Source organism: Acanthaster planci, linkage group LG12 (assembly GCF_054643075.1).
Source record: "Acanthaster planci isolate LZ-2023a linkage group LG12, COTS_SCS, whole genome shotgun sequence".
Classification (NCBI taxonomy): Eukaryota; Metazoa; Echinodermata; class Asteroidea; order Valvatida; family Acanthasteridae; genus Acanthaster; species Acanthaster planci.
In genome coordinates, this window is record NC_141788.1 from 13011205 (window position 1) to 13031287 (window position 20083).

Below are 20083 nucleotides of genomic sequence, written 5' to 3' on the forward strand. Positions count from 1 at the left end.
CCCCTGTACTGTCCACACCACTAACAGCTAGTTTTCTCCCATATTATGTGCAATAAGCGCAGCTCTGGTGTTGGTTACCAACTAAAATATGAATATACATACGTTAAGCGCTTGCATGTGGGTCTCATCACTCTAACACTTTCGTACCGTTTCCATCTAAAGGGGGATGCTTTGCCCATAAAACGCAAGGTATGTTGAGTTCTTATTTGGCCAAACACTTTTCCAAGGACAATAGAATTCCTATCTTTTATTTTAATAATAAATAAATGAATTTTTAATTTGAAAATTACAGCTTAAAACATTTCTTTCTAAAGACTCTTTTTTGTAGTTAACTTGCCTAACATTTCTTTCTGGAAGTTAAAGTATATGGATTTTACGTAGTTTTTATGTAGCTTTTGGAAATGATTTTCTTATAAATTTTCCAGAATAATTAATCTATTAAGAATAATTTTGTGCCACTTGGAAATGTCAGTCCCCATTTTTTCATATCCACAAGCACAATATTCATAATGGGACCATGGGATCACTAAATAAAACAATGATTATACCAGATGGTTTGAAGTAATTCCTTTTCAGTAAAGACCTCGAAACGACGAACACACACACGACATAGGCCTATGGGGAACCATGTGTGGCTGGAAAATTACTAGTGTCCTAACCGCTTGATTTTTGAGGTCGAAATTTGACTCCCAAAATTCCTTCCTTCTACAGTCACCACAAAACCTGCATGTTTTGAATGTATGGCTGTGTCAAAAATATAATCTTTTTTTCAAATGATCTTTCCCAATATAAACATTTTGTATATGGAAGGCGTTTTGTATCCCAAAAAGGAAGGAACAATCCTGGACGACATGTCTATTTTCGTACGTTTTCATGGGTGCCACTTCATGAAAATTTCAACTCTACAAGTAATACTCGATCGAGTACGAATGAAAACTTCAGAAGTCACGAATGTGTGTTTTAAAATCAAAGTCTGTTAAAGTTTACATCACTTTTAGCCGCTCTACCTTTACCATTTAGCACGTATTTCCACAGTGTGATTGAATGCTACTTATATATCTCACTTGTATATACAATTGATACGAAGGTTTAGTGGCACATAAACTCTTGTAATCATTCTGTATTGCATATCATATGTGTATGCTTTACCTGTGATTATTTACCATAATACAAGTAGTTTTCATTATTTGAATTTAACTGATTTTATCTCAATCACAATTGCGTTTTACTGTATACTTGAATTTCACCTCTGCATCTTATAGCAATAAACTTGTCAAGTATATAACTTTTGTTATTTACAAACCAACGTTTCAATTTGAATTAAAGGAATGAAATCAACGGTAAGGCTTATGCTAGTGAAGCCATCCATTTTTCTCATCATTTTCCTCAGCTTAATATATAAATTTAACATTAATTACGTTTTTAAAGCACCAAATCTGTCATCAAATAGAATAGGCGTTGTACATCATCAAATGTAATTCAAAAACACCTAAGACAGTTTCTGAGCCATTCGTATTGGTCGGAAGCCGATCACGTGGCCAGTCTCAAACGGCTGATAAATCACCGGCTCGCAGAAGCACACACCGTTACCAGAAGGGTGTGTTTGAAAATAAAAAGAATTTAAACTCGTTTTGACTGTCTAACTGAGAAGGTATTTATGAATCTGAATACATATGTGTCTGGCCGGTCTTCTTATGAGAGTGGACGCTTAGTCGCGTCAAGGCTGCATCAAAATCTGTTATCTAGAGCTAGATCTAGATCTTCGCTTCATTGGAAATAGCTCTGGAAGTCCATTTCGGAAACGACCTATTAGACCAGCCATGCTTATTATTTTTCCCTCATTACACAAGCTCACAGTGTACGCTGCTAGCTGAGCACAAACTGTGAACTGGGGGACGGAGCTAAAATGGTCATGTTCCCTTACAAAATATACAGAGAGTTTAAAAAGTCGTTTCTAATAATGGTTTCTTGCCCTTTAAGACGTACATGTATTACCCGTTATAAAAAATTAATATCTCCCCTACGCAAACTAGGCTACATCTTTGGAAATTAGACCAGGCCATACACTTTCTGATAAGGTTCGGCAAGAAGGTATTAGGCCCTACATGTTCCTCTGTATCATGAACGTCGTTTCCCTAGTATCATATGATGTGAGCACCCCCTCCCCCAATATTCAATTTCCATGGCCGGACAAGTCGTCTCCCTACTCCCACAATCCCCCATTCCCTTTGTTCTCGGCACAAAATTAATTTACGCCACGGTGTGCTGCATCTTTCAAAGTGCATGCAGAGAGTCTGATGGCACCGATTCTGCGGTGAAGTTGGGTCGAAATCCTTGAGGACGTGCAGCGTGGTCCCTACTTAACTTGCCAATACAATAGCGACTGGGTGGTACATACTCTAACAGTTTCAATGCCTATCATTATATTAACGTGCTTTTCTCTTTTCTAGATAAAAGTGTCCAATTGCTTTGAGGAAGTCCGGACATTATAACCAAGGATAAACGAAAGTGTACCATTGAGCACGGCCGGACCCTCTTTCATTCGCAAACGTGCGACCATGGCGCGAACTACCCCCCCCCAACCAGAGCTGGCATTGCTGATGCATATTAAATGCAGAGTTCTTTCACTGGCAGGCCGTCCCAGCAGCGCTTGTTCGTATTTGGGACTTCCTCCCGACAGTCGCTTGCAAACTGCCCTCACCCATCCATGATACATAAAATAACTCAAATTTCCCTCACAGCCTGGACTTCCTCCGCTTGTCAGGAATCAAATAGTGAATCATGTTCTGCAGTGATTTAGTGCCACAAATACGCAGTCGTCTTGTAAGAAGGAGCTGTTAAAACAAAAGAACAAGGGAATAGTCCTGAACAAACATAAATACACCGTGGATTATTTTGGATTTGACCCCATGATTCAGTTCTTGGCTTAAAGCGGACAAGTTGTTTTAAAACGAACATCTGATTTTCTGATTCTCTTTATTGGGGGTTTTGACTTTTGGTTTTTAAAGCTCAGATCTTGTTGACTTTCCAACTCGTCGCTAGTGCACACACAGGAACGACCCAAACGATCTGAACTAATCCCTCACCTTCTGTGGTAGTTGCTTTCCTGTGAAAAGCTCAAACAAATCATTTTCAGTGATATGGAATGTGATATCTGGTTTTTCTGTATATAAGAGAAGCAAAATACAAGAAAACTGTGTTTTAGAAAGTTAATTACATTTACATATTTAACTGCTTGATTTTTCTCAGGTGATCACAGGATAACCTTTATTGTAAACGAAAGGCTTTTCATAAAATAGAACAGCGACTTATGTTATTTTGCTTGAAAAAATGGTCAAGGAAACAAACTGAAAATTAGGCACAATGTAACGAGCAAAAGAAAAAGTATGCACTATTAAAGAACCACAGAAAATAATTGAAGGGATGTGTGCCTCAACGTTTTCCAACAGCAGCAGGTCATTCCATAATTAGACCAACACACCTTTTGACCTTAAGTCTCCTTATTTTGGTAAAAATTACTCTGCTTCCAGATATTGATGAGCAATGAACACACGCCAGAGTTTGTCCATCTGGTCAGGGCAGATATCAAGAAAAATAGAAGACTTTCGTTTAAAAATCACCCTGTCGGGTTAATTGGGGTGTCAGGTTGGTGTAACGGCCCTTTCCTCACCTTCCACATCTGCGACCCGGGTTCGAATCCCACCTAGGCCAGAATATGGATAGGGTTTTCAACCCCTCCCTGACTCCGTGGGTTTTCCCTCGAATAATTATTATGGGTTTTCCTCCCACCTCCAAAACTGAACATTTCTATATTCTCTTCTTAATCATCCCTTCAACCTGTAATTGGCGTTAAATGCGCTTTTGGATGAAAAACTATAAATAAATAAAAAGATACATCATAACCGGAAATTCTCACCAAATATTTGTAAATTTAGTATCAAAATAATGAGGATTACATGTTCTAATCGACAATGTTTTCAAAATTTAGTTTCATTAAAAGACCTTTGACCCCTTCAAAAAACTATCATTTAGAAAATCGAAGAAATCAAACGTTTCGAAAGAGTGTTTCCTTCTTTATTCTCCAACTGTATGTGCACAAACCACACACTGACACCACGTTTTGGTTTTTGGCAAAGATTTCGAGCGGCAGGTTTATTTGTTTTTGCCGATTTCAAAGCCACTTTCTATTGCCACACTTGGCAGAAATTCTGTAAGATTTTCCTGGCACACTTGCCATACTTGCCACACTTGGCAGAAACTCTGGCACACTTGCCAAAGAGATACTTGCCACACTTGGCAGAAAAACAGGAACAAACTCGCCAAAGGCTTGCCACACTTGGCAGAAAAAGGTAAGGTTGTTAACAGAAAGACTTGCCAAACTTGGTATAACAGGTTGGAATTTTCTTGGCACACTTGCTATGCAGACAAACCCCACTGGAACCAGTAGGTGCTTGTCGTATAATTAATAGTCATGTGAATCTATTTATCCTTTACAAATTAAGAAAATCTTAAATAAAGCACGCCGTTTTTTCCACCGCTTGAACAGGCGGTTGGAATAAGCCCCACCAGAACAAGAGGGTGCTTGGCGTAGTGTTTAAGAAAAACAAAACGAAACATTACTAATATCTAACTTTACGTTATAATCACTGCGAGATAAGTCGCCTAAATTGTTTATTTGTTTACTTTGGGAACTGCGTGTCACCCCAGGTAGTTCCTGCCATTAAACCAGTAAAAGCTAAATTCATAGTCCAAAATTATGGTGGAGATGGGGAGGTGGTGGGTTTGTGTGTTCCCGCCTCGAAAATCTAAGCCGAAGTGGCCAATTTTTAGTGCCAAACTTGTTGTGGTTCAACCGTTATTTCCTTGAGGCCTTCTGGCTTCACCAATTATTCCCCTCGAGACAGTTTAGGTGTCTGGGCCCGGAAGAAGTACCACATTCTCTGAACCCTGTGAGGCCTCTGTTGATTGATGTAAGGCCATGCAGCCACTTTGCTGATCCCATTAAGCCAGCTAGTGCAAGACAGTGATGGGTGAGACACGGTGTAAGCCAGATGACCAGGACTGTTTCAACGACTAAACAACGTGCGTTGTGGTGAATAATGCATTTTATCCCAAAGCGATAAAATAAATTATCCAAATCCATTAAATCTTCCTGGGATCTTTAGAATTGACAAATGAGCCTGTTTATAGCCTTGATAAAATTATGTGTGCTTTCCACAAGCCATCGCTGTCCCTCATTCCATCCCCAAGTACTGATGACATGACAGATCGATCAAGATGATAACAAACATTTCAAAACTTTAGTTTGCAAACAAATCTGCCGAACTCTGGCCCAAAAAATACCATACAGATCATCAGACAACTCATTGGTATTCATACACTGGTTTTAACTGATTACGTGGTATTTCAACTCGTGTTGGAGGGAATTTCGTTCATCCACAGCTGACAAGATTTACCAGACATTTCCCCATTTTGAGGTAGACACTGAGGGCGTAACTACTCTTAAAAGAGGCTTTTAAAGCACAGCAATAATATCAAAATCAGAACCCCTAAGGTCAAATGGTGTATTGGTCCGATATAAAGTGTACAAGGGCGGGATCTATGTATTAAATCGTTAAATTAGGTAACGTTCGTGGTCAACTATTGTCACTCAACGGATTCACTGAGGGCACTTGCCACTGCTCGTTCTTCTAACTACACCCATGCCTTGACGTAAGTCAACCACCCAACACTCCACATTACCACCGGGACACTCGGCAATCCGGAACCCCAAAATGGCATCCACTCTTCTCGTTAGACTCTCACTTTCCTTCGAGAAAACAAAAACACAGATTACATTTCTAAAAATGAAAAAGTGCTTTGTTATATAAAGTTATTGCCTTCCATTATTAAATTTTAATGACAAAACCTTCCTTGTATACCACAGTTACGTCACACTCGTTCCAAGAAATTGCATGTCTATCGAACACCAGAGCTGAAACCTAACATTCATGAAACTACCTTCACAATACACGGTACAAAACAATTTGCAATTTACGAGTGTCAAAATTCATTTAGAAAACAAACATGCACGCAGACACATGCGGACCCACATCGAAGCTGGAAACTTGAAATAGATGATTGAATCGACTATTACCCTTTGTAATCGTTTCTTGAGCTCCTGAAACGCCAGTTTTGTCTTGGAAGGACACCGGAGCGGCTGATGACTGAAAAAAATGAGATTAATTTAAAAAATGCTCACATGTGCAATATTTTTAGGAGGTACATTCCTATGTGATTGTACCATTTTATACATGCATATGACTTTTGTTCAATTACTTTGCTGTTAATTGTTTCCTCAACGTGTGCATATCTTGTCAACTTAAAGTTTCTCCGTTCAGAAGGTGTTGCTCTGAAAATTAGAAACAAGATAACAGGGCATTTGCAAAGAGATCATGGTGGTATGAAACTGGTCAAATTGAATTACATTCAGAATGGTTTCCAAGCTATAACCGACAAAGCAATGTTTGCGGAAGTGTACGTACGTCATTGGCTGCATCAAAACAGGAGCAGTCCAAGTCCAATTTAATAACTCGTTATAGCGCCTGCTAGGCGCATCCACATTCGTGCAAAAATGTATGGTAAACGTTAAATTTTGGATGGCTTTTGTACGGTAAATTCTAAAATGAATGCGTCAACAAAGCCGGTAGCTAAAAATCTTTTTAATAACACACAACCGGTGAGGCCTGTTTCAAGCGTCGTACCTATGCTGTGTGAGCGCGATGTAAGCACAGCGTAAACACTGCAGTGGTTTCAAACGTCGAACTTAATTCATGAAGCCAACATGGTGGACCAGTACAACATGACACGTGATTTTGTGATCTTTCAGCCTGAGTCACAATGCGATGTATGTGATGTTGCGCCAGTAGGTTGCACTCATGTTTTGCTCCACATTGTTCATGATTTTCTATCATTTGTTCGGCTGCTTGTGCTCCAGAAACTTTGCCTAGGTCTGCTTTACTGACATAGACGCTACAAGACCAGCCTGGAGGCTTTTTATCAAGAACTCTGGTGATATCTTACATTTTGTTTTGGTGGTTTTCAAACCCCCTTGGGACCATCAAGCACCATATTCCCCATTGGGGCCTGCACACATACGTCTATTGTCTTTTTACGGATGGCCGGTTCCAGAGTATGCACCTTAATGGTGCTGCTGCTCTTCACACTGTTAACCCTGATGACTCCACTGATGTACAATAGCAATGATCTCATGACCATTCGCAGCCACAAAGCTAGGATACCACTAGCTGTCTACCACAGACTGAAAGAACTGGGTATCTGTGCTGTAAAACCCACACGACGGGGCCGTAGATCATGGGCCAAGCAACAGAAAAGAATAATTCCTGTCTTAGCATTGGCATGTACTAAACAAAAGAGTATACAGCCCTCGGGACAACATGGTTCCAATCCTACCAACCTTGTGCATATTTCAGCTAACACCAAGCTCTCATCAGACTGTAATTTTTCTCTTTGGAATGCCCGGTCAGTAAAACGTAAGACAGCTATGATTCACGATATGATCGCACAGAACAGCATTGACAATTTGCGCTATTACAGAAACTTGGTTGAGTGGTGACCATCGTGATAACCATACTCTGGCTGATCTTAAGGACACCCTGCCTAACTGTCAGTTTCATCACATCCCTCGCATGAACAGGGCTCGAGGAGGGGTTCTTGTATGCCTAAGAAAGGGTTCCATGTTCGTCGACATGAGATATCAGTTTACGATGCCTTTGAACACATCGACTTGTCCATTAACTCGCCTTCTAACGAACCTCTCCGTCTCATAGTTGTGTACAGACCTCAGAGATTGCTCAACAAAAAGCCCACAGCTACACTCTTCATGCAAGAATTTTCCACATTGCTGGAACATATTGTTCATGATGCCAGTCATATCATGATAGCAGGAGATTTCAATTTCCATATTGACAATCGATCTGACAGAGAGGCGTCAACATTTTGTGACCTCCTTGAATCTACAGGACTGAAACAGCACGTATCTGGCCCAACACATCGTGAGGGTCATACACTGGATCTTCTCTTAACAAGATCTTCGGACTCTTTTATCTCCCACTTGACCATAAGTAATTATATGCCATCTGATCACGCCTGTGTCATCTGTAAGTTAAGCATTGGTCGCCCCGCTGCAGCTAACGTGAATGTCCAGACACGGAAACTCCGTGACATTAACTTAGATGCATTCCGTCGGGATATTTTGAATTCTCCAATGTGCTCATCCCCTTCCACAGATCTTGACACATTGGTTACTCAGTATGAGCAGAGTCTTGGAGATTTGCTTGATCAGCATGAACCGCTTCGGAAAAGATCGTTAGAAGTGAATGGAATCATCACATTGTCATTTGTTAAACAACGGCTTTTGCAGGTCCTATGCAACACATTTGATGGGCGACGCACGACGGGCGACGCACGACGGGTGACGCACGACGGGCGACGCACGACGAACAACCCACGACGGGAAACGCACGACGCACGACGGGCGACGCACGACGGAAAATGGCATGTTTGGAACTGGTAAATGGCAGAATTGGGACACAACAAAAAGCAAAATGTGACGGGCGACGGCAGATATGGAATTCCATAGAAACCAGAACTGTTTCCAATACAGGCGTAGAAAAGTTTGAAAGTGGTAAGATTGTTGCCATGCAACAATATAAACATTAAGGTGAAAGGTTGAGCGCGTGCTCTACTCACGATCAAACACGGACAGCTCCCCACACTAATGCACGGTGTGAACCTGCGCACTCCTAATTATCAACGAAATTTTCGACCAACTTCGAAGAAAATTGTATTCGACTTAGCAGTATAAACTCGATGTTCGAAACCACGCCATGCTTAAGTCGTACTTAATGATACAAGCACAGCAGGCCCCGTCAAGTCAAAATCCTCTGTCGTGCCGAAATCGATTTGCCGAGCCAAATTGGTTTCAAACGTCGTGCTTACGCTGCAGAATACAAAATGTCAAGTCGAATTATATTCAACAAGATTGAAACGAGTCTAAATGAGCTTTTAGTTTTTCACACAAAGGCGTGCGCAAAAGCTTTAGATGCTAAATCAAATGACAAGAAACAGGCGAATAATGTACTTGCGCAACAGGGGTTGCTGCGTAGTACTTGTAAAAACGTAGGTAAACAAAGTTTAATAAGGGCTCACCGTTGCGAATGGTGGGCACTTTTTTAACTTTATCATATTTGCGTGTTGCACCTGGCATTAGACCTCATAATTAAGAATTTGTTTCATCATATCAAGAGAGAGCCCTTTTGACTTATTGAGGTCACGGTGGCACTAGATGCACACAAGTATTTGTGGGCTACACTCCTACGGGTAAAGTCTAGTGCACAGTACTCCTCCCAATAAGAGCGCCCTCTACTGGTGTATTGGTTGTGTGTTTATTGGCTGTGCGTATGGTTGAAGTGGCATTGATGAATCCACTCCGAGCAGGAACAAAGGAGGGCGTGTTTTGAAATGAAATTGACAACCCTTTAGTACTCACGCACCGCACCGCGGCGCAAGTTCATATGCGTTAGACGCGGAGCACGCCAAGTACGTGCAAGCAAAGAATGCGTTCGATTAGTTTACACGAGTCAGTCAAACTTACACGAGAGCGTTCGTTTAGCCATCACGTGATCATCGTGCCTGCTCTACTACCCCGGCTGGTGAGCAGGGCTCTGGAGGCTGCCCGAGTGTAATGACGTCACGGATGGACTGTTCGTGCATGGACGTACATGATGGAAAGTGGCAGGGACTTGACCTTTTTCCCAGAATGCCTTGGCAAGTACACGGCAGCGTTCGATTACCCTCATTTTGAGGCTTCCCTTGCGTGTAACACTGGTGTATTCAGGGAATCTAATCGAACGCATCCATTTTAGTCTAGAATGTGTGGTCTAGAACGAGTGCTAGAACCCGCTTGAAAAACTTAATATGTCTTTCTTTCGCCAACGAGGATGCACTTCAGGTCAGTGCGGAGAAACCACTGATGCCTATAATGAAATCTGGAATGCGCATTGGCTGTTCTTGTCAACGTAACTGGCCGCCATATTGCTACTTCCAAACGACGGCCAGAGCGGCAATTTAAACATGGTACGTGCCACATGTTTATCCCAGTTTTCCCCGGTCAGTTTTCGTGAACGAGAATCCAACTTGCCGTCGTGTTGGACAGTTAACTGCAAAAATAGGCAGGTCAAAGGATGTAGGCAAACATTTAACTGGTAAGTGACACCGTGGAAAACGAAAAATTCCTCCCTCCATGGTCACAGTTACAGTGAAAAAGAATGACGTTTACCGACTTCAGTGCCTCATCTGCGGTTAGCTAAGCCATAGTCCTACTGTGGGCCCTAGCTACACATCGATGCGAGAAGTTTTCGGGCACGGAATTGGGACACTTAGTAGGCTAAGGGTTAGAAAATTGTCATTTTTCCAGAACAAAAAAGGTAAGTGTGTCCAGCTAAAGTCTTTTCGATAGGCTCTGGGTAGGCCTTAGGCACGTTCGGTCAATACAAGAAATAACCTTGGAATTCGGCCCTGTACTGGCCTGATGTTCATGCTAACACAAGACTGCTCTTATCTAATGACATCACACTTCAGGAACCAGTAGGGGCCCAGGATCAACTGAGCACCATTTAAAAATTTACGCGTTAAACATTGTGTAACATCATCTGTAAAGAGGTCTAATGTAACAAAAAATGGACCAAGAATTACATCTCAAACATACGGGTCAACCTCCAACCTCTTTTACTACGTACATGTATGTGTTTGGTGGTGAGGCTCAGGGCACTGAGTAAATCCAGAACCAGAATCTGGGACTGAAAAAGTTCCACGTTTTTTAAGGGAATAATTTGGCAATTTTCTTGACACCCAAAATACTTTACACACAACCACTGAAGATGAGGCAGGTCAGGAGCGGGTACAATACTTTTTCATTGTAGTTATCATGTTGAAGTTTATCAAAGGCAAGACAACTTTTTCCCATATTTTAGATTTCACCATAAAACAAGGAGAGATAAGTGCTCGTATCAATTCACAGAATCATGTTTTGATTAAGACTGGCCAGACTGCTCCTCTTAAAGGGGGTGCCCTGTACCTGTACCGTTACTTTTCACTATTTTCATCATCTACAAAATCTCTGCTGTTTTCGTAACTGGGAAGAAGCCTACACATGCGGTAAATATAGCTTGTCACATTTCCATTTCTTAAAGAAAATTTCATTTGAAGTTCTGTATTGTTTCTCCATTCTCTGAGTATCAAAATTTAAGAACAGTTTCATTCTCAAATATCTGATGTGTAACATTTGGATAGGCTATTCTTTTGGAAAACGCTGAATTTTACTGCTATCTAGTACACTACGTGAATTCCCTGCAGTGTACTGACTATGTGAGAAAAGGTATTTTCTCAGCAGAACTTTATTTATTCACTACTAAGATAATATTTCTAATTATTTCGAGCACAAGCATCCCCTCATCAGTTGAAAAGAGCTGTGTTGGTCATGAGTGCTCATTTTGTTGGTAGCGATGCAACTGAACTGTGTACAATCCATAGGCATTTGTGAACCAGTAAAGTTCAGTGACTACTAAAGAAGCCTGCGTTGCTTGGAAAATTGCCCCTCACTTGGTCCAGCTCGGGGCTCGAGCTCATTGCCCTTATAATTCATTTTGGAAAGGTACTTAATATTGGCCTATTAGCAAATCATAGTGTGTATAGTTGTCAATTTATAGTTGTCAACATCTGCCCAGTAACAGGGGCAGATGTTAGTCGCACTTAGCTGTGTGTTAAGCCAACACAGCGCATAGGCTCCGCCTTGCCCGGGGTTAAGCACTGCTTTCGCTTAGTCACATGTAGCGCGCGCGCAGGCGTAGTTGCAGCGGCGGCCGGCTCACGAAGCTATAAAAAGCGCGCAAAGTTTACTAGTGGTCCTGATCAAGGGCTGATCCCGAGTTAAGAGTCGAGAATTCTGTGCAAGGGTTAAAGTCACCTTGTCTAGTGGACTGTGCCTGTGTCCCAAGTGGTGCGTGTATCGTTGAGGGGCTTTTTGGTGGTGGGGTATAGGAGCTTGCGGTCGATATAAGGAAGGATTGCTATCTCGTGACGTGAGTTGCGTGTAGTGCAGCCCTAGACAGTAAGCCCCGTAGACTTGCTAAAGTCTCTGATTCGGCACTGGATGCCCACAAATAATTTTGGTGTTCGATGCTCCGTTATAATTATCACACAGTCTCCCGTCAATAGCGCCCTCTACTGGTGCATTGGTTGAGTGTGATTGAAGGAGCGTTGATGAATAAACCAGTCACTTTGATTTTGGTATATAAGTCAGGTGTCCAGACGAAGTTTATTTCCAGTCAGTTCTGTCCGGATTGCATCACTAAGTTTTGGCCAATCAGAATAGACATCATCTCAAGGAAGACCAGAGATCATTGAACTTTCTTGGGGGACGGTATACTTCGGTTCCAAAGGACTCGTCCCTAGCCGCTCAGGGACTCTCCTGTACGTGCCATCCGACCGCCGCGCCTGGAGGAGGAGGAGGGCGCCCTCGCCTTCGTCGGAGGGGCGCAGAGTCACAATACATTACAAGGCCTAGCATTTAATAGAATAAGCATGATATTATTGCTGTCGTAACTATTATTATTCAGCAGCTTTTAAGAAGAACTACTAGATCCATTTTTTGGGTGAATGACATTTCAGGTATTTTTTGTATGCCGTTCATACATATGTATGAACACTTCTTAAGTTTAGCATGCAATATTTCTTTGCTTTAAGTTATAATCAGAGTTACTTTCGATTCTACAAAGTTGTAAGTAAACAACAGATTTGTCCATAAAAATGTGTACTTTGCTTATTATACCATATACCAGATTTCTACCACAATATGCACAATAATTTGTAATTGCCAGGAACATGGCCATGGCAGTGAAATGGAAGAGGGGGATTAAAATCATTAATATGGTTCAAATCATCAACATTGGGAGATTTCAGACAAAGATCTATCTTTTGGTTTATTCATGTCTGATTGAAAATCCACATCTGCCATCTTGGATTGTATTCCAGCATACTCCACACAAGCCTTACGTCATTGCTTAAAATGTTTACACTATGTATATTACATATACAAAACAAAATCTGTGAATAGCCCAAATGGGATTAGATGATCCTGTGTGCATTTCATGAGTTTTAAAATTCAGTGTATACAGGTCATAATTGTGACTTCATGTCCCTGGCACATTAAAAGAATACTTTCATCCATAATGTACATACTGGTTTATGGAAATGGCCCCACAGGAGATTGGAGGTGGTCATGTCGACTGTGTATTTGAAAATCCGGTGTATATAGATGACATTTATTGTGGCCTTTTTTACATGACATATAAAAATTATACTCTCTCTATTCCGTAAATATTACTTGTATACACTGGTTTATGTAAATGGTCCCACAGCTCGTTGGAGGTGGTCATGTACATATTTCTCATTTCAAAACATATATAGATTGTAAATATTACAATTGTAGCCTCTTTTCTGACAAACAAAAAATGCGGTTCACTTTTTTGTTGATATTTATGTATACATACTGTTTGCCAGTCAACGGTACACACTCAAAAGATAAGAAAGTGTTCCATCATGTGTTTATCTTCATTCTGGCCCAATATCCTTATTTCTTGAATCCCCTTCCTCAAATGTAAGTCAAGGCAATAAAGCTGTAAAAAGAATGCCCTTGGAATATCTGCAGCAATTTATAGACAACCTTTTGTCCAATCAAGCGCTTTTTAAAATTTCATGTATATCATGTGAGCACCATCAAGAAATGTCTCCATTCTGTACTTGGTGTCACGGGATTGGGATGCTCACATACATAGCGTTAATGAAACTCTCAAAGAGAAGGATGTCGGAAAGAATTCCATACAGACGCTGCTTGATACCCTGTGCACAAATCCTAGGCTATATTTTCTACACGAAAGACTTGGTTTTTCACTCCTAGATTGAACTTTTCTGAACATGTTTTTGCTTATAATTATGTCACTGTAGGAAATAATTACTGGCGTTCGTATTTGGAACCCTTCCCAGGAATTTTATTATGAATTATGTCGATCGGACAATGATTGCGTACACACCTACCGTTTTTGTGACAGGCCTACCTACATGTACATGTACATGTTAAACTACAAGCAACATGGTCAGCATCATGCTGGGCCTGTTTAGCCATGACCTAGGTCTCCGTTGCCTTGGCAAGCTACCTACTACACATCGTTACGATTCATTTGTGATTCTTGTATGACTCCCTGAGAATGAAGGTATAAATTGAATAAAGGCTGGTTGAAAAAATACAACTATCTGAGCCAGATTGTGGAGAATACTGTGTCGTTTATTATAGAGATCAGTGGAATAAACCAGCTACCATTATTTTCGTTGTACATAAGTCAGGCATCCAAGGGTCGTTATTTCGAGTCACAGGCCGTCTTGTTTTGAGTCACGTTGTGGAGCGTCAAAAGTAGACAACCCTATTTTCTCATTTTCTGCGAGTAGATTTTCGGGATTTTGGACTGTGCCTAAAGCGTTTTCAAAAACGCAATTTTCCGCTGGGAGAAATTTAGATTTTACTTTAACAACTATTCGTGGCGCGTCAATAGTGGACAACTAAAAACTTCATATTCCCACTGACAAATTTACTGTCATGCTCCAAAAGTGGACAACCCCATTTTCTCATTTTATGCTGGTAGATTTTCGGGTTTGGGGAATTTGCGTACAGCATTTTCAAAAACTGAATTTTCTGCTAGCAAAAATAGAACAGTCTTGGGAAGATTTGCATCACCTGACCCTGCCAATAAAATAATATGGACGAAAGTTGCGAAGTATAGCTGCCACAGTGACGGTCCTTTGTGTAGTACAGCAAACGTGCGGAGCCGTGTGTTGACGGGCATCAGGCGTCATTTGGACATTCCCTTGCTGTGATTGACCTTTTTTATGCAACTTAAAAAGATCGGACCCTCTTCACGTCAAGGATGTGAATTTTATGGGATTTATCGGAAGGGAGTATTATTCTAAAGGAAATTATTGAAAATAATATGTACGTCCAAGACTGACAAAAATTATGAAATGATTATGGTGGAAATTACTTAGAGTGGCAAAAGTGAACAACCATTTTTTTGATATTCAGATATAAGATTTATTATACCATCCACCGTGCATTTCACAGTACATGTATCTGATGACTGCTCTGGGCCGTCAATTGCAAGGTTGTGTTTTCATTGCATTAATATCTCTTCACATTGTCACTTTGAATCATTTGTCTTCATATTAATGACCCAGGCCTCCACTATAACTGCCCACATGTATTGATGACTTGAAAAAGATTTGAATGATAAATACTAAATTAAATCATATCAGTGACCGACTGGTGTACTAGCTGAAAGGGTTTTTTTTTCTTCGTGGCTATCCTTTTTTGTTATTGGAATTATTGGCTGAATACGTGTTTTGGAATTTGTGGGATGTTAAAATTATTTCAGCAAGTTCAAGTTTTTGAAACTTTTGGTTCACTTGATCAAACAGCACTTAGCTTCTTCTCGTGACATGACTTTTTCAATAACAACCTTTTTTCATTCTTCAAAAATATAATTATTCTACTGGACATGGAAACAATGGTTTATTACAGCTAGCATCGTTTAGGGGACATATCACCATGTGCTTATTTATTTAAAATGGAAATTTCGGACGGCAAGCCGCCATCGTCATTCTAATTACATAGTGCGCTGGGAGGTCGGAAGTTGACAGTGCTATTGAGGACTGAGGGGCTCTGGGCGGCCCCTTTCCTAATTGCAAGCTTCTCAACAGGAATCACCCACATTTTTTCCCGAGCTGTGACGCCATCCGTCAGATGGAGACCATTGACCCTCTACGGTTAATGTTGGCTCCCATCTTCCCAAGACTGTTCCGTTCTGAGAGTAGGGAGCACAGTGGTCGTTTCAGTTTTCAACTTGTTCATTTTTGGACCACCCCGCCGTCAGTAAAGTAAAGTCCAAATTTCTGCTCGCAGAAAATTGGGTTTTATGAAAAGGGGTGGTGCAACTTCCCAAAACCCGAACATCTACAAGCAGAAAATGAGAAAAAGGGGGTGTCCTTTTTTGGGAGCATCAATTAAAATTTGCTAGTGGAAATTTGAAGTTTTTAGTTGTCCAAGTTTGACCCGCTACGAAGACATTTTAAGTAAATTTCCAATTTTTGCCAGTAGAAAATCGAGTTTGAAAATGCTTTACGCAAATTCTCCAAACCCTAAAATCTATTAGCAAAAAATGAGAAAATGGGGTTGTCCACTTTTGGAGCATGACATTAATTTTGCCAGTGGGAATTTGAAGTTTTTAGTTGTCCACTTTTGACGCGCCACGAAGAGTCGTTGAAGTAAAATCCAAATTTCTCCTAGCGGAAAATTGCGTTTTTTAAAAATGCTTTAGGCAAAGTCCAAAATCCCGAAAATCTGCTCGCAGAAAATGAGAAAATGGGGTTGTCCACTTTTGACGCTCCATAGTCACGTGTAAATTGTTTTAGTAACGTCACGAGACACTGGACCAATCATGTCAGACCTTCCGGCGCCCAACAGCCCAGTCAACGGAGTTTTCAGACTGGGACGGTATACTTCCATCGCAACGGACTCGTCTCTTGGCGCTAAGAGACAGCTTCCGGTTCCGGTACAGGTTTTCCAATTTTTGGCATACAAGTTTACAGAAAAATATTATTCGAAGAGGTCCTCGGCTCTTTCCATTAATTTGTAAACTTTAAACCTAACTACTCAGATTGCACTCAGTATCACTGAGTAAATTCACTCAACTGCATTTTATAAATATTTACCAGGGGCAGTACTTATTTCGTACAGTTCTGAATTTTCATAAATAATAGGAAAAAAGCAGCCCAACAGATATCCGTCCCGGGCTGAAGTGCACTGAAAATCGGCAAAAGAAAGACAGGTGGTTAAGCGTCCTGCACGTACGTAAAAACTATACATGAATTAGTTACGCGTACTCAGCGCGCTCCGCGTCAAACGCACGTATTCTTGCGTGCCTCATGGCGCGCCTATGCGGTGAGTACCCAAGACATATAAACTCACAGCCCGCCGGTCTCGCGCGTAAAACCGAAAAGTATGGGCAAACAATGGGCGAAGCGACGGATGACAGCGTGGTCAGTGCGCATTACCCGCTCTGCACTTACACTGGGTGCTCCTAAAATACGTTCACTTTTTTGCTCTTTGGTACTGCTATCGCTTCTTTTCAAATGTTGCAACTGCATTGTTTCGAATCCCTAATGGCCAGATTAAATGAATAGAGGATCTTTTTTACAATCGAAAAATGGCTTTGTAGAACTTCATGGCTGGAATTCTTCAACTGTACGTAAATTCCCTATACCGAGTGGTGAATTTGTCGGGCGCCCCGAAAAAGACGAGAAGCCCCTGTAGTTTGAATAGGACCTGGCGGTCTATGCGTTTATAATGTCTGGTGAGTACCAAAAAACACACCCTCGTTTGTTCCGCTCGGAACGGATTACGACTAATACAAGCTCATTGTCTGCAATATATCCATCGAAATTCAAACATAGGCCTACCACCTTTCTTTTCGTCCCATCCCTTAAACATCTTAATTAAAGAGTATTTCTGAGCTAAGACGTAAAATACTGCTACTGTATTCATCTCAAAGAATGATTTATACAACATCCCAAAATGTTATAAAATACGCATGCTCGAAGTCCCGCAAACCCTCACTGCCCAGCTGTCCACGTTTCCCGAATCCTATCCTCAACCATGCGTCAGCGTGCGCGTGTCATATCAAGTCTTTTATAATGGAGATCACTCAACTTCGTTCAGTAGTAAGAATTCAAGTTTTCTTGCGGACAATCCTGCTACTTCATTTTGGTTTACTGTATTTGACTCAGTCACATGTCATACAAAAAAAGTTAAAAAGACGACCTGTGACAAACATTACAAGGAAAGGGCGTAATAGGGTCTTGTGATGTAGATCAAGTTTATATGCAGGAGAGAAAGACGTTCTCGTTGTGCAACACCCCACTGTGGTCTAGAGACACAAAGGGTATTAAAATTGACACTAAAGTTTCTGCACTGCAACACAGAAAGTAAAAGAAAACGTGAACTAACTTTTCAAAGCCATACATAACTTCAATTTGAACACATTAAGAGAAATTATTTGCCTGAAAAGAAGCCAAAAACAAACACATGCAAAGCACTGTTCGCTTCATTAAATCCACTTAATTTGTTTGCTATATAGTTATGAAATAGAAAATGATGAAAGTGCCTTTACTGGAATAGAATGAGAAAAATGAATTTCAATAATCGGAAGATCTGAACGAAAATGAAATTGAATGCAGTAATTGGAAGTTGTTGGAAATGCCCGCAAAAACCATTAGCTCTGTTTTCTTCACCTCGGTGACCATGCGGCCAGTATTGGACAATAATATTCCCGTTTTAAATCTTTTCAATTCATCATGCGTATCAGTGCTAATATTCTTTTTCGGTGTGAAGAAGATGTCCAGTATAGTGTAATTCTGCAACCAGAATTAAAAGCCATTACGGTACTGCAGCAGCACGTGGACAGGTGGTACGCGTCTTTGTTTGTTCCATGCCTTCTTGACTGAGTGTCATTACTTACCAAAACATTCTCCAAATTTAGTCAGACATGCAACTCTTTCTTTCTGTAATTTTTATTTTGTATTATTTTAAACTTCAAATTTGTACAGGTATATCAAATGCATTTCCTCGCAACTGTTCACCACCTTCATACACATTCATAATCAGAAGTTCTCTTAGTTTCTCGATGGCTTGTCTTTATTTGAATTGTTTTCAAAAGCTCATGGTAATGCGGAGTTTGAATGATTTATTTACTACAACTTAAATACATGACACATTGCCTCACCTGTTCACACTTTCCATGATGCACGCAGACTACGGGCAAGAGATGTTACACTTCACGATCTACACGATATGATCTATTCACCAAGCCCCCATAATGTCAGATCAACTTTGAAAATACTCTTGGATTGGATTCTCCTCATAGTGTCTGGCGTTTTGCGTTTTATAGCGGGTTCTGTTTTTGTTGTTAATCAATGCGAAACAGCCGTAGACTATTAACGTAACCGCACGTTCATGATAATTATAGAAACTGTGTGATAAGATGTCCTAGTTCGATTGACTATGTGCTCTTAAAGGAAAAGTTATATCTTTTGGTTCTCCACAGACAGCATAGTTTAGACAGTACTGGTGTCCAGGATGGATGTAATTGCACCTTATTTCGTTGGGTGCCCTTCCTAATTTGAAAGTCAAAGTACTGAACAGCTTACTACAAGGAGTATATCTAAATGTCAGTTCATTACATTGGTCCATACTCTTTTTCCGCTGTTTTGTGAACGCTTTTACTTCCAGTTGCCTTTACAGCTTTAACAGAGGGTACTTTTTAAATTCCATAAGAAATCTCAGCCTTTACGTGTAGGTAAGCAAGCCAGAGGACGGATACAATCAAACTGACTTGCGACTCGTCTTAATTTTTGCAAACCACACACGAAACTGACAACCATCACATGTTAACTTGTGACATGTGCACACACATCAGGACCATAATTAGTGAATACATGCACGTAGTTTTGCTGAAGCTGAAAATAGAACGCGATTTACCAAAAATACGTAAATTATCTCTGACGACAAACACTATCTTGTATTCGGACGTGAACAAACAAAAATCTTTTAATATCATCCAAACATGCCAAAAATAGCTATTCCTATCGTAACACGATTCTCAATCAGCCACTCGACTATCGACATTATGACTCAAGACGATTGCCACAATTACCATAACACAGTCATACAAAGTTCCCTCGAAAAGATGTAAAATGAACTATGATAAAAACGGAAGAGATGAGTTAATATCGCTCTTTCCCTTTGCTCTTGCCATGCAGGACAATGCACAGTTCCGAAAGCACAGTTCTTTCTGAAAGTATTAGACTCGATTGAGATGCATAATCTATGGTGGCCCAGGACAGACATGAAATATCGCAA

General features: G+C 40.7%; 1 protein-coding gene across 1 annotated transcript; it reads right to left on the reverse strand.

Annotated features, from left to right (window-relative positions):
- Window positions 1–353: 353 nt before the first annotated feature.
- LOC110986073 (sterol carrier protein 2-like) lies at window positions 354–19326 on the reverse strand. The gene is made up of 5 exons (XM_087144134.1): window positions 18948–19326; window positions 6137–6206; window positions 5677–5809; window positions 3087–3163; window positions 354–2834 (listed from the first exon to the last, which is right to left on the reverse strand). The coding sequence occupies exons 1-5, from the start codon at window positions 18962–18964 to the stop codon at window positions 2736–2738; spliced, it is 396 nt and encodes a 131-aa protein (XP_087000260.1). The 5' UTR covers window positions 18965–19326; the 3' UTR covers window positions 354–2735.
- Window positions 19327–20083: the final 757 nt, after the last annotated feature.